This window comes from Microcebus murinus, chromosome 2, assembly GCF_040939455.1.
Source record: "Microcebus murinus isolate Inina chromosome 2, M.murinus_Inina_mat1.0, whole genome shotgun sequence".
Lineage (NCBI taxonomy): Eukaryota > Metazoa > Chordata > Mammalia > Primates > Cheirogaleidae > Microcebus > Microcebus murinus.
The window spans coordinates 50,428,822-50,455,534 of record NC_134105.1 but is presented as its reverse complement, the minus strand read 5'-3'; the positions used below and the strand labels follow the sequence as shown (position 1 = coordinate 50,455,534).

Here is a 26,713-nt window from a genome sequence, read left to right as displayed (position 1 = left end):
CCTGGAAAGTGAGCTCCATTCAAAGCCAAGTAGACTCAGCCTAAGAGAAGGTTGGTTCTCACTGGCCACTTCATTCTGTCAATAGCTGCTGTCAGATCTCTCTTTGTCACCTAAGGTTCCCTATTTTGTTTATCTTTTCTGATTATTCAGCTTTATCCTCAGAACTGCCCTGGTTTTACGAGCTTTACCCCAGATAGCAGTTCTTGGCGCTGTTAAGTACCCCTGGAGAAGAGAGAGATTGCACCTGCAACGTTCAGAGCCGCAGTCCAACCTCTGAGGGAGGAATGTTCTCTGGTACCAATCTGCTTACTCAGCATGTATCCTTCCAGGAGTACAGTTAAGGTCTCTTAGATGTTAAACTGAACTAACTAAATGATAAGTTACTAAAGGGCAAAAACAACATTTTATGTTTTATTGTATTAACAAAAAGGTTGGCCACTGGGTTTTGCCAAATGAGATGGCCTGCATACCTGACCTGAATCCTTATCTCGGCATACTCAAAATGGAAATCACTGTCTTTACCCCAAAACATTTTGATGTAAATCCTCCCATACTTTCCGTGTATCGTGTGTGTGTGTGTGTGTGTGTGTGTGTGTGTGTATGAGAATTTCACAAGTCAACTTCTATAGCAATTTCCCTAACTAATCCCCTGATGTTAGAAATTGACAGTATTTATAATTTTCTCTATTCCAAAAGGTATTACCATAACTTTCTTTATATGTTTATCTTTATAAACATGTCTGATTATTTTCTTGTGATGTTCCTCCAAATGGCCAAATCAAGAAAGATCCATATTTCCAAAGTTCATAAAATTGTTTCTGATACAACACATCTGATACATAGTTCACTGCTTTGAGGAACCATATCTTTTGCCCTGTTCAGTATTTGCCACCCTACCCCCTAATAACGTATGCTTTTCTTGAGAGTAGATACCACTTTACTCATCCGTGTATTCAAATCAATTCAGGTATCAACAAATAGTTGATTAAACAGAACTGCCAGGTGCTAGGTGCAAAAATGGATGCGGCATAATTCCTGTCCAGAACAGCAGGGGAGGCAGACTCACAACACCAGATGTGATACATTAAAGTTTTACACTATATAGAGGCGCATAAAGATTACAATGGTAACAAAGATGAGTGAGCAATAGATTCTTCCAGGGGCAAAAGGTGATAAGGTAAGAAAGAGGTAATTGGAAGCTATGGAGAAAGGGCAATTGTTGAGTTACTCCTTGACACATTAATAGAAATTCATCAGGTAGGCAAGTAATAGGGTAGACTTCCCAGTAGAAACCAGCCAATTCAAGTCGAATTTTTCCCCCATCTAGGGCACTAGTTCTACTTGGGAATTTATGAAGATCCCCATTCTTTTAAGCCAGTTTTTTAACCTTGGCACTACTAACATTCTGGGCCAGGCAATTCTTTGTTTTGGGGGCTGCCTTGTGTGTTATAGGCTGCATAGCAGCATCCTGGCCTCTACTCACTAGATGCCAGGACCTACCATTCCTCTCTATGCTCCTTCCAGCTGTGACAACTGAAAGTGTATCCAGACATTGTCACATGTCTGTCCGGGGCTGGGGGGGGAGTATAATTCTAGTTCTAGGGACTTCTCCTTACTATGCTATCTTTTCTCCTTGTCCTGAAAATGATTTTTTACTGAGGATCAAAACTCCACTGAACCTCCATTTTATATTTAGGTAATTGATCACTTTGTCAAAAGCATTAAGTTACTGGTGTCCCAACTATAAAAGATAAACCAAGTCTTTGATTGTACCTAACAAACAAAAAGTGAAATGTTCATCCTGATATGGAAGTATATAAATATAATATTATGGCTAATGTTTATTTAGAACATTACAGTTTACGAAATATTTTCACGTTTGATTTTCTGAATGTTTGCAACACCCTATGGAAGAAAGGATGGTTCAAAGACACCAAATATCCAGAACTACATGAGTATTAAGTGTTGGAGGTAGGATTCCTGGTGAGACAGACTCATTCCAAATTGCATACACTTTCCATTTAATTTCGAGAACAACTAGTATGAGCTTCTTCAGGCTGCAGATAGGGTAAGCCAGAGGAAGGCTCATCTTATTTTCACATAAATGGAGAGAGAAAATGACTTGAGGATGCCCTGTTACTTACAAAGCCCAACAAGAAACCATAAGTAAAATTGACCTTATGGAAACAAAGGACCATTTATTTATTTTTTTATTTTTATTTTTTTTTTTGAGACAGAGTCTCCCTTTGTTGCTAAGGCTAGAGTGAGTGCCGTGGCGTCAGCCTAGCTCACAGCAACCTCAAATTCCTGGGCTCAAGTAATCCTTCTGCCTCAGCCTCCCGAGTAGCTGGGACTACAGGCATGTGCCACCATTCCCGGCTAATTTATATATATATATATTAGTTGGCCAAATTAATTTCTTTGTATTTATAGTAGAGACAGGGTCTCGCTCTTGCTCAGGCTGGTTTCGAACTCCTGACCTCGAGCAATCCGCCCACCTCGGCCTCCCAGAGTGCTAGGATTACAGGCGTGAGCCACCGCGCCCGGCCTACAAAGGACCATTTAAAATCACCAAAAACCTACATTACATCCATCCTTTGCCTAGCCTAAAGAGCACTAATTATGCAAAAGGAAGAAAAATACATACTAATATTTACACGTGTATATTTTTAAAAGCATGTTAACTTCTTTTACTTATTCTAAATAGCCCTATAAAATTGGTATATTAAAGGTTATTCACATTAAGCATAAAAATAAAGATTAAGTAACTTGATTAGGGACACACAGCTAATCAGAGGCCAAGTCAAACTTAAAATTAAGTTCTCTGTACCTCTAGAAAAGTATTCATTCCAGTATAATTTTCAGTATCACATGGCCCTACACCCCTCCAGATATCAATATCGCTAGGGTCAATAAATAATAATATCCTCTACCGTGCAGATACTAATCCTGTTTCAGTATTATCTGAAATCACATTTCCCTCAGGAGTTTTAAAGATAGTAGCTACTAAAGAAAGAAATGGGATTTTTTTGATTTCTCTTTTAAAGACAAAAAAAGCACTTCCTTAAATTAAGCAAGTTACATGGCTTAATAGTTGACGCATGACAAAATGTTTTCCATTTTCTATATTTATACTCTGTACTCAAATAATAGTTGATACTCCTGAACATGAATTCTAGCATGACAAAAAGGTGAGTCGGGAAGATCCAGGAATTTCCTGGCTATAGAATACTGAGTCACATTTTCTTTAAAAATTATTTGTCTATGTAAAAGACAAAGGGCTTATCTTAAATAATAGCAAATAAAACTATATACTTTGCAACAAACAAACATAGGTATTTTGAATATGAAAAAGAAAAGCATAAGCAATTCAATTTCTGGTTTAAACAACAATAAAAATCTGAGAGTCTTACTCCATCATGGAAGGTGGAATAGTACAGCAGTCCTGGATCGCAGTCAGTGGGGAGGTGAGGTGAGCTGTATAGGACGCTTCTACAACTTGCTTGTTCCGATTGACCACGTCCAAGTACCGGTTGAACTTCTCTCGGATTTTTTTGGCTAGCTGTGGGATGACAGTGAGCAAAATAAGTGGAAAAGTCCAAGACAATAATCCATTGCACTTTTTCTAATAAACTAATTAATTTGTATCACAAGCTGCACAGATTCAACCTCAGGGGTTAAACACGCACCCAAGTCTTACTCCACTGTGTGGGCCAATATAAAAATTGCACAATGCCCAGAAGTCAAAGAGAGATACTCAGACAACAATAAAATTATATCCTCTACCTTATAACAGATGATGACATATTACAAATGTCTCATGTGTTCAAATTCAAAGAGAATCATACCTATCCATAAGATGCCTGGCTGGAAAAAGGAAAGCAGTATTATTGACATTGTTATTGTCAGCATGACAGTGGGCATTAACTGTTATAGAGCAACAATAATGATGTATTACTTGTAGTTCTGGATTCACATAGATTTTCAAAGAGAGGGGGGAATGCACAAGGAAGGGAAACAACATTCAGTACCTCCTGCTACACAGCCCTGGGGTGTAGCACTCACAGTCTTCCATGTGAAGGGCAATCCCCTGCAGTCATACAATGCAGACATCCATATAAAACAAAATGCATAGGTAGAAATATACTTCTGTTTGGTCTATTACATCTTTAAGATGGACAAATGTCTTTCTTAACTGCTGTGAACAGACACTTCATCCTGATTTACTTTCACTCGAGAATAATGAAAGCAAATTGCTACGCGTATTGCTTCTTCCCCCATTGTTGTCATCAAATACCACAGCTTAATCACAGATCTCCAAGGAAAACAGTGTTGTTTTTCTTCCCCTTAAATAAAATGTTACCCAAATGAAATGACTGATAGAATTATAGCTAATTGGTTTTGTAGAGCTATTCATTACCAGCACACTAGAGGAAAACTAATCATCTCCTTTGGGTCATGCGTCTCATGCAATCCAATAGCTTCCAGGCTGAGGGCATGGAGTCAAATCACAGGATCTTCATTTGTTATTTTCAAGCCAATTTTAAATCTTGATTTTGTTCCAGTGATATTCAGGAAGTTTCAGGGTCTCAATTAAATATGACTGAGGGTCTCAGCCTTGCTAAAAATGGCATAAAGTTTAGAAACATTTCCAGATGTAAAGAAGAACGAGTATAATGTTTAATTTGATAATGGATTGTATCAATTCATTTTATCGTTTTCAAAGGAGGAGTTGTGGGTCTTGAAAATTTAATAAGTCTACCTATAATTCTGCTCCCTAAACTAGATAAAGTTCTTACTACTAAAAAAAAAATGTAGCTTTTCTTCATTACAGTAAAACATATAAAACACAGTTTAATTTAGACTATTGGTGGTTTTGCTCCCCAGGGGACATTTGGCAAGGTTTGGGGACAATTACGGTTGTCACACCTTGGTGGAGAGTGCTACAAAGTAGACAGGTAGAGGCCAGAGATGCTCCAAAACATCCTACCATGCACAGGATAGCTCCCCATAACCAAGAAGTATCCTGTCCAAAATGCCAATAGTGCCCCAGCAGAGAAACTTTGATTTAGAGAAAAATCAAAGATAATTATCCCAATTAGTAATTCAGCCAATAGGTCCTGAACTGTTTTAATTCCCCATCCATACAAAACAGTATCTTATGGGGGGGGGACTAGTTAATTTCAACATTTACATATTTCTATTTTGTTCTTTGTTTTTCCTTCCCCAAATGTCAACAAACCATCGTGTGCGGTGCAAATACAGAGACAGGACTATCCACTCATTATCAGATGTGTTGATTTCTTTCTTTTTTTTTTTTTTTTTAGGAAGGCATGAGGTAAAGTTTATTGAGAGGGGAGCAAGATAGGATTAAGCAAGAGCAAGACATAGGCTTGCAAAGCATGATACATACACCACAGATGACAATCAGACCCACTGTCACAGCAAAGGAAGAGCCAAAGGAAGGACAAAGAGAGGGGTGTGTTGATGTTTTTTAAACAGCAGTCTGTGCTGATCTAATGGTCCTTTTTCTAGACTTTCACATTCAAGGGGCAGTTTTGAAGGTGTGAGAGTAACAGGTCCAGCTTAAAAACCTAATGTACAGTCTCGTAATGCCTGCATACCTTGCTCATATCACACATTACACATAACGCTATTATCGGTTTAATGTCTGGTTATCCCACTAGACTATGTGCTCTGGAAGTGCAGTTACTATCTATGTTTTTGTTCGCCTTTCTTTCTTCAGCATCCAGCACACTGCCTGACATTGCAGTACAAAAAATATTTAATGAATTAGTAAAGGTAAAAAAAAAATTTACCCCTGAGAGTCAATCAATCTAATCTTTTATTCTAATAATCAACAACCTCTTCAAAAATATAGAATAATTATTTTAAAAATATACAACAATATGTATTTCTGGATACTCCATCAGGAAGAAAGTTCTACCTTTTAAGTTCTGACTTCTGATAAAATAAATATTATTAGTTTTCTGCCTAGGAATATCAAGAGTATAGTCCTTCATTTCTGTTGGAAACAAATGTTCCATAACATGATAAAGATAAGGTATACTTAAAGGAACTGAATACATATTATAAATAATATCTTCATAAATTCACTTTAAAATAAAAATGAAATTTATAATCATTTGTCTTTCTCATGCAATGTTTAACACCATTTGAGAAATACCCAAGGGTTTTGTTCTACACATTTAGAGAATTCTACTTTTAAATAAGTCAGATCTAGCTAATCATAGATATTCTAATCCAGTCCACTGCCTATTTCCGTAGAGGCCATGAGCTAAGAATGATTCTTACATTTAAAAAAAATATATTTTTTAAGAAGACTATTTTATGATACTTAATGATTGCAAAAAATTCAAATTTCAGTGTTAATAAAGACTTACTGAAATACAGTCATTTGTTTACATAGTATTTATGGCTGCTTTCATTGTACAATGGCAGAGTTAATTAGCCACAACAGAGGGCTGTATGGCCTGCTTTGCTATAGGTAGAGAAGTCAAGGGCCCTACGTACCCCAACACAGAGCCATAATCCCAGTGTGGTGGATTTGTAACTGCTAACTCTTTGATGTGGCTGCCGATTTGAGAGATGAGGGTTTACTTTTCCCCCCACCCCACTGCTTGAATCTGGGTAGGCTTCTGATGGCTTCAACCAGTATAGAAAAGTGATATTTTATGTAACTTCCAAGGCCAGGTCATAAAAGCTCATGCAGCTTCTATGTCTCTCTCTTGGAATGCTTTGTAAGACACGTGGAGAGGCCATGGTAAGTGTTTTTAGTTGGAAGCCTTAGCTAAGCATGTCTTTATGCCATCTCATTCCAAGTTCCAGGCATGAGTCAAGAAGCCTCCAGATAATTCCTGCTCCTGGGGTCTTCCCTTGATGAAGCCCCAGAGATCATGAAACAGAGGTAAGCCATCCCCACTGTACCTGGGAAAAATCCTGACCCATATAATTCACAGAAGTAAATAGCTTTTTATGCCACTGAGTTTTAGGTGGTCTATTATGCAGCAACAGGTAACTCAGACAGCCAGGATGTGCTGAATCCCATCCTACCATAAGCACATCGAAGCTAAGCAAAACAAAGCCGCTCAAATGTAGGCACTTTAAATCTAAATCATCAAAAGTATCAAGATTGTACCCTGTGGATTGTAAACTTGTTGCAAAGAGATTCCAGGGTATTTTAGAAAATTTAATACCTACCATATAGAAGTACTTGCCATACATTATGCACCAGGATCCTGCAGTGTAGATATTCTCATTTTATATCAAAGAGATTAAGCGACTACCCTAAAGCCACAAAATAAGTGAAAGAGCCACTCACTAATTCACATCTGTGCGCTCACTTGCTATGGTGTCTTAGACAAACCAAACCTAAAAGAAGCTGCAATGGTGGCTTGAAATATTAAAATAGGACAGATCACACAGGCTGAGAATTCCTGTTAATCCAACCAGACAAGGCACAGAGCAGAGTGTTAGACCGCCCTCTGTTCTGGGCTGGCTGTGGAACTGAGTGTTCCCTGGGGTGGGGGGTGACTGGCTGATGGGAGAGGGGCGCTGGCAGAGGTGCGTGTTGTGGATGGGGGAAGATGTCTGCCTTTCGCTTCCCCATTAGGGTCAGCTTCAAACTGCATTCTTCATCATCAGAGAACTTAGCTTGAACACAGAGTCCAGGCACCCGTGACACTTAACAAAGCGTCTTAAATGCTTGCTCTCTCCAACTGGAATCACACCTGCCAGTCAGAAACTCCTTACGCTTTCATGTAGTGACAGCTTATCTTGCCTCATTAAGAAAAAAAAAATTGCCAGCTTTTGCTGAGTGCTAACTATGTACCAGTCACTGTTTTAAGCATGTCATATGCATATACTTAATCCTTAATTAAGGATTCAAAAGACTTAATCCTTTGAAGAACCCTGGAAGGAACACATCTCAATTTTCCGGAAGTGGACACCAATGGGTAATCTGCTCAAGGTCACAAAGCTAGTAAGTGGGTAGAGCTGGGATCCAAACCAGTAGTCTGACTGCAGAGCCCAAGCTTTCAACCTTTATGCAACTCTGCTTCCCCTTGAAATACAGAGATCAATCCTCTCCTCCCATTTGTTTTCAAATCCATTTTTTTACATGCTGTGAAATTTTTGGCATGATACCACAAGCAATCCACAGTATCATTACTTTATTAAAAAATTAGATTTTCAAAATTAATATGGTTTCATTTAAAATTCTTTGCAATTCCTATGAAAATCAAATACTTGGAGGAAGTTCAGAATTGTTGAATTCCACTACCAATATAAAAAGGAGATTGGACCAAATTTGATATAATAAATTCTACAAAAAAAAAAAAAAAACACCAAAAAATAAAACAACCCAATGCTAACTCACTACTGTAGTGTTAATTTAAATGATTTAAATTTAAATAATTTAAATGATTCTAAATACTCAAGGGTGTTGTGTTAGTTTGTTAGTAACCTGGAAAGAGGACAGAGTGGATGTATTCTTCTTCTTCAGGAAGTACATTTCAGAATTCAACGTTTCCCTCACAATTTTCACCTTCATGAACTTATCTGTCGTCATAGGGAAGTAAGAGGAAATGGTAATTCCCATTTTACAAGTGAAGAAACTGAGGCATATGGAGCTTAAAAATCTCTTGACTCCCAGAGGGTGCTCTTGGCCCCCCTCAACCCCCCTGCATGCAATGAGCTCTCCATGCCCTTCTGACAAAGAATGTGACAGTGACTCACTATGGAAACCTCACCTCATGCTCCACTGCGGGGTATTTTTTTTTTCCTCCCTCTAAAAGCAATCTCTTTTAGCATGCCAACCAAACCCAGGTTGCTCGGCAAGCATAACAATCTTTTAGAGTCAAGATAGCCCACAGAGAGATTAAATCCTGAACATATCCATTAAACTGAAGAGGTCCAGCTGCCCAATGTGGGACCTGGTTAGGTCACACAGATTCTGGATCTGTATCCAGCCATGATCCCTGCAGACAAGAAAACAAAGGACATCCTCAACAAAAAGCTACAGGTGGACCCACAAGGCTCTTCAGTATAATTTAAAACATTTTTCTTTCCGCAGCTCAGCTTTCATCTTTTATCCTTCTTTATCCTTTCCCATTCGACCCCTAAGGGGTTCCTGAATGCTGATGAGACAACGGGACTAAAACCATCTTGTCATCTTTTGGGTCAATTCTAAGGCTAGGCAACATCCAGCCATGGGTCAAATGATCAGTAGGTAGCGTGCGGTCCCCATGGGAACAGATTCTAATTTGTCATCATCTCCAGTGACAACGTTTCATCACAACATCAATGAATTTCTTTCTTGCTGAATTTCTCTTCCCTTAATTTTCCCATAGACATTTCTGTCATTTGCATATTTCCCCAGAGCCTTTTTCTTTAAAGCTCTTTTTACCTTAGCTTCACACTTCTGAAGACTGGGGGTGGGATGGGCACATGGTTAGGAAAAGGTAAAAGGAAAAAAAATGCAAAGGCATAGTACACACTTTATTTATGTCTGCTTCCTAAAAGGAAGGGCTGGAAGGAGGTTTGATTGTTAGGAAAAGCTTTATTTAAAATGCATAACAATGAAGCTGACAGGCACAGACAGGAAGTGTATGCTAGGGGACTGAGGATTCATAGCAAAATTCCTATTGCATGCAGAAGAGTTTAACATTTGACATTCAGAAACCTTTGTGCCTTGATAAGAATTTAATAGCCGATCCTTCTTTCCTTCAACTCCAGCCTTATTACTCTAAAATAAACCTTTCATTTTGTTTTCCAGTAAGTTTTGGGGTTTAGTTACTTAAATGTATGTGACATAGAAATAATTTTAAGCACAAATATTTAACATCTCAGACCACCACCACACCAGGGCATTCCAAAGTTCTTCATAGAAAACATTCTCAGTGTTTCATGGCACACTATATACAAGATATAAGAAATATACATTGTATACAAGATGTAAGAAATGCTCTAAATCCTTGCTATTGTTTTTATTAGTAACAGTTTTAATATTCCAGACAGATACAGTGCTCTCTCAGTTATTAGCTGGGAATTTGGGCAAGTTCCTTGACTTCCCTTAGCATTAGTTCCTCATAAATAAAATAGAAATAATATCCCTTAAAGGGCATATTGTGATGTTCAAATGAAACAGTGAATATAAAAAGCCCAGGATAAGTACAAGAGATTCTTATTGTCAAACCCCAGTCTCCGGACTAGGAAGTGCACATGGCAGTGAAATACAAGGGGTCTAAATTTTCCAACAACAGACCTATAAGTAAAGGGAGAGGGACTACCTGAATGTTGGCTAACCATTTTATTCATTTAACTCATCCTCATGGTTAATTCTACATGGGAAACCTGGCACAAGGTCTGCGGGGGAAAAAGTATTTTTTTCTTAGATTAACAGCAAAATGGCACAAAGGGCTAGAGTCAAATTTGAGTTAAATCCAGCTCTGTCATTTACTAGTTAAAGGAGACCAGATAAGTTATTTCCCTAAACCTCAATTTAATCACCTCTAAACTGGATATATTAATAATAACAGCTGCTTTGAGATGCTGTTTGAGAACTAAGTGGGTTAAGTTGGTAAGGTATTTAGCAGAGTGCCTAGAGCCAAGTAAAGGGTAGTGGCTGTTGTTGACTATTATTGCAGTTGTTGTTATTGTTTTGTGGAACTTAGCATATCAGCTCAGGAACTCTGAATGGAGCATGCAAAGAATTTTCTCTGCACTTGGAGAAGGCCGAGGAGTCAATGCAGTCTGGGTGGATGTGTTAACACTAGGGCCACGACCTTACCACAGCTGACATGCTGTGTGTGTCCTATATGGTAGGTAATTACAGGCTTGGGCAGCTCAAGGTTTTTCTGGAATCTTCTCTTAAGGATCTAATGCCTTTACTCCTGTGTTGTATTTTACTACTTTCAAAGTATTTTTACGTGAATTGTCTCATTTGTGCCTTATAACAATCCTGAGAGTGAGGCAGAGCAGGTAATCTTTATCCCACTTTTACAAGCAAGGGAAGCAAGGCTCAGTGGCTTGCCCAAGCTCACACTGAGTAAAATCAGAAAACAAAGAGACAATTTCTTCTAATCCCTAGCTCAGTTCTCTTTCTGCTACACACTCCCTCAAATTCAAGAAAAATGTGAACTCTCCCAGATCAAATTATCAAAGTTCTGGCTCATTCTTTCAGTTTCAGCCCAAGTTCAGCCTCTCTGAAGCCTTGTCAGGCCATTTTTTTCTGAAATTTCCTTGGACTCACCATCTGATTCACACTGTTGACCATTCCTCATTTGAGGAACCCCTTTCCCCCAACAAACCAATAACATAACAATTAGCACTAATTGATTGCTTACTATGTGCCAGGCACTGTGCAAACTGTATCTTTACCTGATACTTTTTAATCCTCACAATAGCCCTTAGTAATCGTGCTATGCTATTTTTACAGATGATTTCAATGGATTAATTTGCAAAAGGTCACCCAGCCAATAAACAGAATAATTAGATCAAATCCACCCTCTCCATTGCATTACCCATTTTATTTAATATAGTGCCTAGCACATACATGAGATTTACAGGTGTTAATTACTGCATGTATTCGCCCTCACACAATATACCATTATTTGTCATATTGGAAAAATCTGCTTGTGAGTCTAGAAAAGGGCAGATAACCTACGAGTATTGCTCATATCTACTTTAAGCCAATCAGAAACTTCAAGGCCTGTATAGTTCTTTATCTTGACTCGCCTCCTAGGTCATATTGGCTGCTCTGGAGCAAGTCCTGCTATCTTAGCTCCAGCTGCTCTAACAACATACTATAGATTGGGTGGCTTAAACAGCAAATATTTACTTCTCACAGTTCTGTAAGCTAGAAAGCCCAAGATCAAAAAGCCAGCAGACTGAGTGTTTGGTGACAGCCCTCCTTCCTAGCTTGCAGATGGCCACCTTCTCGTATCCGCACGTGGCAGTGAGAGTGTCTCTGTCTCTTCTTGCTATACACCAAGTGCTTTGGTGTCTCCATCTCCTCTTATAAAGGCACTAATCCCATCATGGGGCCTCTATCGTCATGACCTCATCTAAACCTAATTGCCTCCCCACCTCCAATGACCATCACACTGGGGATTAGGGCTTCAACGTATGAATTTGCGGAGACACAAACATTCAGTCCACAATATTTGCCTAAACATAGAGCACCTGTTCAGAAAGGTGTCCTGATGGCAGCTGACCACAGCCATGATAAGTCTGCTCATTACCACTAGAGTTTGGGTCCCAGGAAATTAGCCAGGAGAGCAGAGCCTGTGTATGGCAGGCAATGATACCGGACAAGACAGATGAAGACCTCGGGATGGTACAGGGCCAGTCTGAATTCCCACTGGCCCGTGGAGACTTCGGGGTTGATGGATGTATGGGAATAGCCCATCCAACAGGGAAGCAGGGCAGCCGCTGACAGACAGTCTGCAGGTGGACCAGGGAAATTTATGTGCAAGGCTGTCTGGGCTTCAGGGTCACATACCCTGATCCTGTGAGAGGTGGGGCCTCTGTGCTGAGCTGGGAGGAGTGCAATGGAAAAAACAGAAAGCAAGTGCTGACATGCCAGAGAACCAGAAGAGGCTGAACCCTGGGAAACAGTTGAGAGCAGCAGCTTCTCTTTTTACACAAAACACACGTTGGCTTTCAAGGTTATATAACAGGGGTGGTTTGGGTAGCAGTGTGTGTTAGGTATTCCAGGAGAGTCGCCGTGATACACACCCAGGCCTCCGGAGAAAGCCAAGGTTATCAACTCCAGGGCTCAATAGGCTCTTGCCCTGTTTTTCACCCCACTCTACCCTTAACAACCAGATCATAACAAAAGAAACAATGGGGAGGGCAGGCCTCAGCCCACTTCTCCTCACTTCACTCTGTAAAAGGAGCCTCCGAGCTGAGATTCCTTTAAATCTGAAATAGGCAAGTGCTCAGGCCTTGAAAATTTACAGCCTGTTCCTTCACAAGGAAAAAGAAGTTCAGCCTAGTCTTGACCTTAGAATCCAGAGGCTGAGAATTGAGAAGAGAACAGAGAGAGAGCCACAACATACAGGATAATCAACAAACATTTTACTTTGCGAGTTTTGAGATAAGTTTGGGTAGGATATTAATTTACAGGGCAAAGGGGAAAAAACACCATGGGTTTGGGAAGTTAGGAATTCTCTGGTGGCCTAATGAAAGACACACTCAACCGTGGAAATGGAACGCTAACCCAGTCTCTTCACTCTTACTATGTAAAGCTCTTATTTATAGTACAAATATCTGTGCATAACTTAGATAAACACTAAATATAACATAAGAAACATTCCAAGTAAAAGGGAAGCCACTAGAGGAACTGGGGACAGATAGGTTGGGAGGGCTCCGGGAACCTGAAATTTCACTGCAGCCCAGACTCTCTTCCCCACGCCCAGTGCAAAGGCTGTCTCGTCCCAGACGAACCTTGAGACCTGGGCCAGAGCCTGGCACGTGCTGCAGGGACTCTGGAAAACGTCCGCTGCATCAACGAAGGACGAAACTTGACCTGGCCTCCAGATAGAAGCCAACTAACAGGAGCATTTTCGGGTTCTTCAAGGGCCCCTTTGGGAGCATATCGATCAAACACTTGCCAGCAAGGGCCATTAGCTCAGCAATGGAGTAGAAAGATGACACTGGCAAGGAACCAAAAATCTGCTGCCACTAAATACTTCCTCACTCTCACACTGGCCAAGAACTTATTAAATCCAAGTCCTGGGAAGACAATCTTGAGACACAATGACATTCTCTAAACTTTTTATAAATCTAGATGTTTCCATTTCCCCTTTTAAAATAATGTTGACTTGTCTTTCCAAGGAAATACAGCATCGTGCCACTATAGGACTTCATAGTGTGTCAGTAGAGCTCAATTACAGTAATTGCAAGATCTCTCCTAGTCCCCCATTATAAAAAGATAAGTACAAGTCAGAGTCTAATGCACAGTGTATTTCTGTATTTGGAGTAACAAATTTGCACAATGTAGATTCCTTTAAACCTATGAGTGTTTGATTTCTTGACTATCCATATTAGCTGAGTCTTGAGTACTGAGTGACAGCATTAAGAGGTAGGGGTACTCTCTCTCCTGGTCCTCCCTTTGAACAGTGAAGCCAGCTTGTAATGTGCCAATGTCACTCAATAGAGAAAAGGCCCTTCTAGGTGTTAGTTTCAAAGTACTTGAGCAGGAGCAAAGCAAACCCTGAGATTTAGGGTCCTTTACAATGCAGGCATATAGCTGCAACTGTTGATTCAGAGGTACAAGGTTCTTTTTCTTTTTTTTTATAATTAGGAAAAAATGTTTTTCAAGCCAATAACAACAAACCCCTCCCTTGGCTCCCACACACAACTTAGATGAGGTGCAAATGTTGGATGCTGGTGGGAAATACATTGCTTGCTATTAAGACTGGGTAGAAACAACAACAAAAAGAAATGTTTCCCATGTGGATTCCAAACCAGAGGAATGAGGATATTGCCTGAACCACAACAATTTTATTATATCCTTCTCTGAACTATTCTGTGTGTTCCCTTGCCAAGCTGCATCTAATATCACTCTCCAAGTCACAGTTGAATTTGGGAAGGTCTTCTCATCCCCTAACTGATGACAGGGCGGATTGTAAACAGAAGGACTGGGGCATGTCTGCTCTCTATCGGCTGTTTGGCTGCAGGATTCATTGCTAACACCTTCCTCTAGAGTTTGGTTGTTACAGTAGGCCTGGCACGGGTGTTAGTGGATGTGATGGTGACACTTCCTGATGACTTTGCAGAAGAACCAGCATGCATTTTAAAGCATGTTTAAAAACAAACAAAAAAAGAAGGACTAATGGCTGCTTACGGAACACACGACGTGAATGCCCATGAACAACTATTTCAACATGATCCCTACCTGGCTGGAGTTTTCTAATATTAAAATAAAGCTGTAGTTCTTGGTAAGTTTCCAACTGTATCACACCACATGTTATTTCATGGGTCCAGATTTTCAAAGCATTTAGCCAATTCAAGGCTTCCTGATATTAGCAGCAATTAATTCCTTCACATCATTACCATAGTATTTCCTATTATTATACCAAGGAATATGGATGGGGTGGTCCCTGTTCTTAAGTTGCTCACCAGGTTTTATTTATAATACACTCTGAGATGAGTTTCTGTGTCTGCATTCTGCCAGCACAGATGATGTGAGGTTATTTTACTTTTCTATTAGGAACAGCAGTTTTAGATGGAAGATGGAGTTAGGGGTGGGGATGGGGAGAGGGTTGGAGAAATCTTGGCTGTTGCTTTCTCACCAGCATTTCCAAATACTATTCAACCTTGAGATATTGGAAATGTGGGTGAAATGGACTTACCTGTTTCCATTTTTAGTGGAAAGTTCATTTCTTATGAGATAGTCTTCCCAGCCTTTAGAATGAGGACTTAGACTCAAGCTATTTCCTTTTAGTTAAATGAAGCTTTGGCTGTTAGAGTTAAAAAGCGCATATTTTTTTTTCCCCAAGGGTCTGCGCTTCACTGAAAGAAGGATTTTGCACACATATGGATTGCAGAGCTATGTGAAAAGCTGATGTTCCAGCTGGAGCAAGGAGAGATGCACATCCTAGTGGGAGCCTTTTTCTGCCCTGCCCTGCCCCTCTCCAGCTGGGCCAGCCAGTAAACCCCCCTTCCGCCCAGGAGAAACAGTGCCAGCCCCTCATTTATTTCTTTACAAGACTGAGAATCAAGGGAATGAGGACATGGACTAGTGGGGGTTTTGCCAAAACACCAACAGCACCACAAAAAATCTGTAACCAGAATTTGCAAGTCTTAAATGTATGTATGCTGGTGGTGGTGGTAGAGATATAAAGATTCCATTTTCTATAGCTAGTATAGGTGCATATTTTTACATTTGTATTTTTTTGCATTTGTATATCTGCATGTTTTTACAAATGTAAAAAGAAATAGCATGCATATAAAAAGTATAAATATGTGCATAGACTACAATCCTGTATGCAAACAATAGGTATATACTGTTTTTTGGTGTGCAGAGTACATCATATAAAATGTATGCAGGGTACACGTGTGAGCATATAGATGCAGGATTATCTCAGCTTATCTCAACACCAGGCACAAACATTGGCTAAAGTACAATATGTCCTCCTGAAGTCAGCTGGTCTATATTTAGTACAGGAATTTAAGCTTTCATGCATGCATACACACATATTTTAACTTCCAAACATATACAAGGATACAGAACATAGACTACGTATAAAATATAAACAAGATGGCTAAGTACTTCAGATTCCAAATTATAAGTGAAATGGATAGCTGTCAGGTGGTTTCCTCAATCCTTGCCCAGGCCATTCTTCTCTGAAGCAGCTAGCAGAGCAGTACTCCAAGGATCCTGATTATTGTCAAAGCTTCATACAGGGAAAGAAATCTGGGAGTTCTGAGAGATATCTAAGGGCTGCTCCATCCTCCAGGGAAGCTGTACTACAAAAGCATTAACACCTACACGAAGAATGCCAAATTGTTATCAACTTCTCCTGTACAGCAGTAAGGAAGCTTGCTGCGTTATGCTGTAATCCCATGGACTAGCCTAACAGCTGCAGTTTTTCACTCACTCAATTAGCTAAACGTTCTTATTTAGGAGGTCCTTATTTAAACACAAAACAATAAAACCCCAATAGCCCAATAGAAATTCCACAAGGACACAAATTATAACCAACTGTCTTAAGGTTATGTTAATAATGGAATAATGATGAATTGGGAGGAAAGACAAAAGAGTCATCAAGGACTTCATTTATTTTTATACCTTGTTTATGTTCCTGAAGGATGATACATTAGTAATATAATGGGCTTCCTCCTAAGGCTCCAGTTCTATCCTTGTGATTTATTAGAGCTAAAAGCTTACCCCTGACAGTACAGAAGGCACCCTCCACCACTGCTTTACCCTGTCAACTGAGCATTTAAACGCGATCTTTTCTTCATTTATAGCAGCTAAGTTTTCATCACAGTACTTACACCATTTAGACACATTATTTATCTTACAGCAGTTGATGTAAGTAAGACTCAAGAGAAAATAAACTACCTTCCTTTAAAAAAATCAAAAACTTATGGAAGAATTTGCAGCAGAGAAAGCGACACAGCACATGGTTAAGAATATGGGTTTGAGAGCTAGCCTCCTCTTTGGCTAAAATCCCAATCCTGTCATCTCTAATTCAAGTATGATTCTAAGAAATTACTTAATCTCGCTGAGTTTCAATTTCCTTAACTCTAAAACAGGGAGAAGAACTGTATTTATATCACAGAGTTGTGGTAAAAATTGAATGAGGTAACTTATGCGAAGTATTTGTTAAATGAATATAAACTATCATGTAAAAGAAATAATCTTTCCCAAGACACAACACAACGTATGCATAAACTAATTCTTGCACCCATTCACCATTTATTAGGATTCTAGAGACACATACATAATTTGAACATAACTGAAGGGACTGCCATGATAGATGAGACCTACAGTCCATTGAGACCACCATTCTGCCTCTCATAATCAAGGAAGATTTCCCAAAGAGGATATTTCTGTCCTTTGGGGCATCATCTTCAAGAGATTAGCAAGATATATGTATGAACAAATGTCTCCTGTGATTTAACGGTATCCTTGGGATAAGCTCTTTGTTTCTTTTCCTACAATGCCAAGTATATAATAAGTCCTCAACAAATGTTGGCTGAATTCATCACCTGCCTACCACTTACCAGAGGTATGCTCAGAATCTCTCCCTCAAAGAGATCATAATCTATTATAGTGTATCTATTCATTCCCCAATATCTATAAAGGCACTACAGTATGAATTATTCTGACATGGTCCCCTATATTCAGGAGTTTAACTTCTAGAAGAGGGAAGCTAATTTTTGTTTTTAGAGGAGGTAACACATAACACAAATTTTCTCTCTGCAGTAAAAATACTTATTTAATATTTTCTTGCCTCTGGCAAACTTTAAAGAGTGTCCCCCATCACAGTATTTTTACATTAAAAAAAAACCCAAATTATGGCCAGGCATGGTGGCTCATGCCTATAATCCTAGTACTCCGGGAGGCCGAGGCAGGAGGATGGCTTGAGCTCAGGTACGAGACCAGCCTGAGCAAGAGTGACACCCCATCTCTGAAAAACAAAACAAAACCCTCAAAAACCCAATTTAATTCAACTTTGCACAACTTTTTTTGGTATAGGTAAAATTGCTTGTAAGCCTTTCCTCTTTTGTTAAGTGATAGATCATTTAAAAAAATAAATAAAACCTTAGGCCGGGCGCTGTGGCTCACGCCTGTAATCCTAGCTCTTGGGAGGCCGAGGCGGGCGGATTGCTCAAGGTCAGGAGTTCAAAACCAGCCTGAGCAAGAGCGAGACCCCGTCTCTACTATAAATAGAAAGAAATTAATTGGCCAACTGATATATATATAAAAAATTAGCCGGGCATGGTGGCGCATGCCTGTAGTCCCAGCTACTCGGGAGGCTGAGGCAGGAGGATCGCTTGAGCCCAGGAGTTTGAGGTTGCTGTGAGCTAGGCTGACGCCACGGCACTCACTCTAGCCTGGACAACAAAGTGAGACTCTGTCTCAAAAAAAAAATAAAATAAAATAAAAAAAAAAATAAAACCTTATGCTAAATCCCAGTATACCAAACAAGTAAGGTGAATTGTTAGAGGAGTGAGTGGGGCAAGTTTCATAACAGTGTTAGCTGTATCTCCCCCATTCCTTAGGGAACAAAATTTCAAAAACATACACTGGAGCATTCAATCTAAATATAATTGAATTCAAAATCAAGTTCTCTAACCTCTTACTGGGGTGATCTTGGTTGAATAAGAAGTTTCTTTTTACATAATTTTCCTTGTCAGTGGGCCTTGTAGAGTTGTTTTTGAGGTTTATTAATTTGTGCAGCAAATATTTACCAAGTTCCTACCATACGCCGCATGGAGATAGTTTTAACAGTGCTGGGGGGCACATCAAGAAATCAAACAGACAAAACCCATGCCCTCATGGAGCTTATATTCCAAGAGGGAAAGACACACAATGAAAAAAATAAATACATATATAAGTCCTAGCTGATGAACTGCCAGGAGAAAAAACAGAGATGGGGAGTAAGAAATACAAAGGGTATAATTAATAAAATTTATAAATGGGCAGCCAAGGAAGGCCTCACAGAGAGGTATCATTTGAGCCAAGAATGAAAGGACATATGGGAACAAGCCAAGTGGATACATGAGAAAAGATTTAATCATAGTGCTTCATTAATAATATATGCTCAATAAATGATGCTGGTTATTATTAATGTAGCCATTACAATTTAAACAAAGGAAACACAAAACTAGGACTAAAAATCTTGTTTCTGTCACTTTCATTTCTATGAGGCCTTGAAACATTTATTAGCATTACTGCTCTGAGATACAGTTAACTCATATGGAAAATGGGATAATAATGCCTGCTCTTCTTACAACGTCATTAAGAGGATAAATATATGTGTAAGCACAATGACAATAAAGAAGCACATGCACTATAACTGTCACATCTCTTAGACTATCTTTTCAAAATGACAAACCACCATTTTGTCTTATTCACAAAGTATCCCATGATTTGATAGGTAGCCCATGAAGACAGTTTCTAAGATAAAAATTTAACTTCTTTTCTGGAGAGTCAAACCAAGAACATTAAGACCTAATATATTGATTTCTGATCAAGGAAACCTAAACACTAACCAGGTGAACTTGCCAGGGCTGTGGATGGACAGAATAGCCATCTGTCTACTCTGGTCCTTGGTGGATTCGTTACAAATTTCCCATCTGGGCAGCTTCAGTACCACACGGCCTTTCTTTTGCCTTCCTACCGATTTAGTGCCTTTCACTCACTCATTCAACAAACATTTAGTGAATGCTTGCAATAAACACAGAGCCAAGTGTGGATCTGGGTAAGAGGGTGGTGAACTAAACCAGGACCCAGCCCAAACAAATCCCCTAGGGACAGATGGCGGAAAAGTTGGGAGGCAAAGAAAGAATGGAATCCATCCACCCCACCTCCCAGATTCCTCCAGTCTGGACAAGTCTGAGCCTTGAACATACTTCAGTAGGTAACTGTAAACAAAATGAGAGCCCTCGGGCTACCAGCACACTAGATTAAACTTGGCAGGGCAACCCCAAAACAAATCTGATTCTGAAAATATGAATACTGAGGAGCCCGAGTATCTCCAGTCATTATTCAACAAATATTTACCAAACCTACCTAGTGTCCAGGGCCTGGGAACCAGAATTCAAAGACAAACATTCCTAGTGCCCTAGTGCTCAACTCTTCTGTACCTCCTCTTCTTGTCTAACACCATGGTCCCTTTTATTCCTATGGCCCAACATCCAGGTCAAGAACCAAACTTTCCTACAGCAGAGAGTTTCCAGGACTAGAAAGACAGAAGTAATACAAATATGAAGCTAATATAATTTCCAGTCTCATACTTCTCAGTTTGGCTTCCATTTAAAGCTTCCACTAGCCCCTTCCAGGGCCTTTCTGTGATCATTCCCTCTTGGAAATTCCCCTTGTAAAGTGTGCAGGTTTTTCCTTCTAAGCCATTCCCAAGAAGATTAAATAATGGAATAATAATAGCAATCCTCTCCCTAGTGTACTGTAGTGGAGAGAAAAATGGCATCCCTCTGCCCTTCTAGGTTTCTTGGCTAGGCTACAAATTAAGTTGACATAAGACAGAATAAAAAAACTTATATAAATAATTACATAAAAATGCACAGGAGTCCCACAAAATATGAGATTTGAAGAAGAGTCAGATGACTGAAGCTTATACAGCACCCTGAGCTACAGAAAGGAAATTGGAGCTCACAGCTTGTGGGGTGGTAGCAATACAAGTTATGGGAGGGTGAGGGAAGGCAATGTATGGTGAATAAAGGTTGTCTGGTTATACAGATAAAAAGTTTCTCTGGTAATAAAAGTTGTTTCTGAACAGCCCTCACAAGAAGAAATGATGGTTTGTCTGGGTGTGGGGGTCAACCTCCAGTCTCCTCTCCTGTGATCCGAGTTAGTATTCCCTGGTTGATAAAATTCTTGGGGAGGAGATTCATGACAATTGGTATCTTTAGAATGAAGAGTTCCAAAAATGGTAAGCATGTGAGAATATACAATATTTTTTCTTTTAATTGCTTTAAGTATAGCATTTTGAAGTAAGAGCTATCACATTGTCTTGTGTAGTTTGTAATACATGCAGATGTAATAGATACAGTAGCTCTAGCATAAAAGGTAATGTTGGGGAAATGGATCTATATGACTGCAAAGGTTTTAGAATTTAAGTGAAGAGAGAGAATATTAATTCTAAGTAGACGTTATAAGTTAAGGATGTAATAATATATTGTAATTTCTCGAGCATATACTTAAAATATGCAAAGGAATGTAGCTAAAAAGCTAAAATAGATTAACATAAAATTAAAAATTTAAAAGAAGGTGGGGAGGGAATAATTCAAAGAAGAAATGGAAAACAAATAATAAAATGTCTGGCCCAAATCCAACAATATCAACAATCAAACTAAATGTTAATTGACCAAATATTACCCAAAGACTCCCAATTAAAAAGCAGAAAATTTCAGAATAGATTTAAAAAAGCAAGTTTCAACTATATACTGTCTATAAAAGACATTTTTAACAGAGACATTGAAAGTAAATGTTTCTGTGAAACACCATGAAAAGGCATACCATGTAAATAGTAAGTACATGAGGGCTGGAGTTGCTGTATCAATATCCAGTAAAACAGACTTCAGGGAAAGAGTATTATTAGCAGAGATAAAGAATAACATTTCATAATGTCATAATTCACAACTCACCAGAGAGACATGGTAATCTCAAATATGTATGTCACTAATAATGGAGCCCTAAAAGATATCAGGCAAAAATGGACAGAATTAAAGAAAAAAATTATACAATTTCACCATTATTGTTGAAGATTTTAACATTCCTCTCAGCAAAGATAGAATTAGACAAAATAAAAATCAGCCCAAACATAAAAGATTTGAACAACACTATCGACCACCTTAACCTAATGGATATATAAAGAACACCGAACAATTATAGAATACATAACCTTTTCAAGTTCATTTGATATATTACACAAGATAGATCATATGTTGAGCCATAAAACCCAAGTCCCAATAAATTAAAAAGGAATGAAATCATACAATGTATGTTTTCTGACCACAATGGAATTTGATTAGGAATTAATAAGATATCTAAAAGACCCCAAGTGTTTCAGAAATCAAACAAGACACTTCAAAGTAATCCATGAGTCAAAGAAGAAATCGTGGGAAAATTAGAAAATATTTAAAACGGAATGATAATGAAAATATATCTCATGAAACTTTGTGGTATTTAACTAAAGCAGAGCTTAGAGAAAAGTTTATAGTTTTAAATGCTTCTATTTGAAAAAAACGAAAGGTGCAAAAATCAATGACCTAATGTTTCAAGTTAAGAATCAGAGCAAGGTAACCTAAAGAGCAAGGAAGGAAATAATAAAGAACATAAATTTGTGAAATAGAAAACAAACAAGGGAAAATTAAGGAAGCCAAATTCATTTTTTGAAAAATGAGTTATCATTACTGTGTTCACCCATTCATTCTCTCTCTGATTGTTTAGCCATAAATTTACCTTAGCCATCAATTTATTTTATTTTATTTATTATTTAGCCATCAATTTATTTTATTGATCTTTTCAAAGAAATAGCCACATTTGGTCTTAATGATTTTGCTCTATTCTTCTTCTGGCCTATATATATATGTTAAAAAGATAATAAGAATGTTATAAACACCTTTCTACTAACAAATTTGACAATTTAGATGAAAAGGACAAACTTCTTTTTAAAAAAATCAACTTACCAAAATTAATACAAGATGAAAGAGAAAAATAAAACCAAACCAAAAAACCCTACCTATATCTAATAAAGAAATTGGATGAGGCCGGGCATGGTGGGTCACACCTGTAATCCTAGCACTCCGGTAGGCTGAGGCAGGAGGATCACTTGAGGTCAGGAGTTCCAGACCAGCCTGAGCAAGAGCAAGACCCCATCTCTACTAAAAATAGAAAAAATTAGCTGGGTGTGGTGGTGCTGCACCTGTAGTCCCAGCTACTTGGGAGACTGAGGCAGGAGGATTGCTTGAGCCCAGGAGTTTGAGTGAGGCTGCTGTGAGCTAGGCTGACGCCATGACACTTTAGCCCAGGCAATAAGAGAGCAAGACTCTCTCAAAAAGAAAAAAAATGAAAGAAAGAAAGAAAAATGAAAAAGAAACAAAAGGAAAAGGAAAACAGAAATTGGATGCTCAAAACCATGGCACCCTAGTGAATTCCATCAAACAGCTAGGGAAGAAATAACATTAGTCTTATTTTCCTCCAGAAAGTAAAGGAGGAAGGACTATGTCAAGCTAGTTTTATAAAGTCAATACTCTAAAACCAAAAAGTGGTAAGTGACCCAGAAAAAAAAGTAGAACAAGGAAAAAGAAAAACAGGCGTATGGGAAGCACAGGGTGGACTGCAGCTTTAAATATGGTGATCACCTGATTGAGAACGAGACACTGGAGAAGACTTCAAGGTGAGGGTACCCACAGGGATATATGCTATTTGCACCTATGCAAAGACCCTGAGGCAGGAATGTGCCAAGGAAGGCAAGGGAGGCAAGTGTGGTGTCCTGAAAACCCAAGTCAAGGTATATCAAGGCAGATGGAAAAGATCGACTATTGTTAAGTAAATGAGGACTCTGGAATTAGCAACGTGGCAGTCCCTGGTGACCTTGGTAGGGCTAGAAGCTTTACTGGCTTAAGAGAAAATGGCAGAACTGGATCTAATGAGCACAGATGCCTCTTTTGATGGGCTGTGCCTCAAAGGGAGAAAAAGAAATGGGCAGTAGTTGGAGAGGAAGTGGGGTCAAAGAAGAGGGTTTGTTGTTTGTTTGTGATAGGTGAACAGCATGTTTACAAGCTGATGAATATGACCCAGGAGAGATAAAAACCGACACCATAGAAGGGAGAGGAAGAAACACTAGAGGAATGCCCTTGACCAAGCGTCAGGTACATCTCTGGTATAAGTAGTTCTCTCGCCACACTGGCCCATTTCAAAAGAATTCTGAAGTCCTCCAAAACCACCGCTGCCAGCAATTCAACAGTTTCTGAAACATGTACCGTTGCCATTTCATCGAGCAAATCGCTAACACAAATCATTACTAGAGCATCTGAGGAAGAGTTAGAACAAACTCTTTTTTTTTTTTTTTTTTTTTTTTTTTGAGACAGAGTCTCGCTTGTTGACCAGGCTAGAGTGAGTGCCGTGGCGTCAGCCTAGCTCACAGCAACCTCAAACTCCTGGGCTCAAGCGATCCTTCTGCCTCAGCCTCCCGAGTAGCTGGGACTACAGGCATGTGCCACCATGCCCGGCTAATTTTCTATATATATATTAGTTGGCCAATTAATTTCTTTCTATTTATAGTAGAGACGGGGTCTCACTCTTGCTTAGGCTGGTTTCGAACTCCTGACCTTGAGCAATCCGCCCGCCTCAGCCTCCCAGAGTGCTAGGATTACAGGCGTGAGCCACTGCGCCCGGCTACAAACTCTTGAAATGAGTCGAAGGTGGCTCCGATTCCTTCGGTGATGCAATCAAACACCCCCCAAAACTTTCTCCTTTTGTTTTTCCTTCACTGCTTTGTGTTTTACAGACCATAATTTACTATTTTCTGAAGCACTTGCTCAAAAATTTATTTTTCTTGATTCAGGTTCAATTTTACATAGTGCCCTTATGTGTGCAGACTTAATTTCTTAAAGTATTCAAAAATGGAGTCCATGGGAGGTGTTCCGCACAAGAATGTGTGCATAGGATTTTAATTTTTTCCGAAGCTGTTGCCATAGTTTCTTTGGCAGCAAAACTACATATAGTGAACTAATTAAAGATTTAAAACACATTGTTAGGCAATTTAGACCCACATTCTAAAGGTTAATTAAAAAAAAAAAAAGTAAAAGCAAGGAAAAATATATACCACAGAGAGTTTTGTGGTAAGAGTCAAGAATCACAAAATGTTTTTTATTAGTGTTAATTACTTTGCTCCCCTAACCAGAAGATATTAACAACATGTTAGATTTTCTGCCAAGTCATATAGTGTGCACAAGTCAGATCCAATGCTCAATAAGATTTGATTAGTACAGGAGGAGGGCAAGAACCCACGGGGCTCTAGTTTTCATTAATCCAAAGGAGAAATAATGGATAGAAAATTCATGTCAGAATTCTAGGCAGTACAAAATATGCAAAAATCAACCATAAAGAAATGGTTCCCTTTCATTTAAAGTTTGTGAGCTAAAATGAAGAGCATATAAATCGATAATCTGCTTTGAATTACTAACCTGTTTTTGCTTATCAAATAAATCCTATAAGCAGTTACAATTGTTCTTATTAAATATAATTGTTAAAAGGCTAATGGCATGAATGGGGATTAAAAAAAAAATCACTGTTAGGAGAACTGAGTCCTCAAATGATGTGAAAGCAGGAAATCTAAGAAGTAAGCCAGTGCCAAACCCTGCTTTCCTTCTGAGAATGTGGCACAATCTGGTGACCTTGAGCTTCCACTTGGAGGACAGCACACAGCACCAGGGATAGAAAATAACCTGAGGGCTTGGCTATGATGGAAAATCAAGAAACATAAATAGAGAAGGAAGTGTTACCCTACAAATATCAAAACTTGTTGTAAAACTCATCACTAAGATAATGTGATGCCAGCACAGTGATGGATTAAGTAGACCAGTGGAACCAAATCAAATTCACACATACAGGAAAACTCAAGTAATGATTGAAAACAAATGACAAAAGCATAGTTTGTTCAATACATAGTGATAGGACATTTGTAAATACATATGGGGTAAAAAGGAAATTGGATATCTACTTCATATCCAACACCAAAATCAACTCTAGGTGGATAAAAGGCTTAAATGAGAGAGTCAAATGTTTTAGAAGACAATATAGGAGAATATAATTATGTCTTTAGGGGTGGAAAAGAATCTCTTTAACAGAACACAAAAACCAAAAATGAAAAAATTGATTTTAAAAACTGACTGAATAAAATTAAAACTTTAAAATTCCTTAATTAAAATTAAATAAAATTTAAAATGTAATTATTAGTAGCTTTAGACACATTTCAGGTACTCAGTAGTCACACGAGACTAGTAGCTGCTCATCAGACGGCACCTGATACAGAACATCACAGAAAGTTCTCTTTGGACAGCACTGATCTTGAACATATATAGCATTTTTAAACTTCTAAACTAAACTTTATAAAAAGAACAAAGAGCATTAATATTTCACAGAACAAAAAAAAACACAGAAAAATTTTCTCTTAAATATGCAAAAGAAAGAAAGAAAAAAGCCTTTCAAGCTCATTGGTAATCAGAGTAAAACAAACTCATTAGATTCAATTTCAGATACTCCAAATTGGCAAAGGATTTTTGAGGAGGGATTGGCAAATTTCTAATATACTTTCTTGGGAGTGTGACCCATGACAGCCACTGTGGAGCCCATTTGACATTGACCAGTCATGTTGAACATTCTGATACCCCGCACTTCTACTCTATAGATGGATTCTCCACCTGAGCTGAACAAAGTTCCCCACCCCCACCACCATTTAGGACATTTGGAAATGTGTGTGGAGAC

The 26,713-nt window shown here is 38.8% G+C and overlaps 1 protein-coding gene across 1 annotated transcript in view; it reads right to left on the bottom strand.

Moving 5' to 3' along the window:
* The window catches only part of CACHD1 (cache domain containing 1), a 205,381-nt gene that overhangs the window by 96,988 nt on the left and 81,680 nt on the right, over window positions 1-26,713 (bottom strand). The window contains exon 3 of the mRNA XM_012767130.2: window positions 3,414-3,562. Coding sequence (XP_012622584.2) covers window positions 3,414-3,562 — 149 coding nt within the window. The remainder of the gene's footprint in view (window positions 1-3,413; window positions 3,563-26,713) is intronic.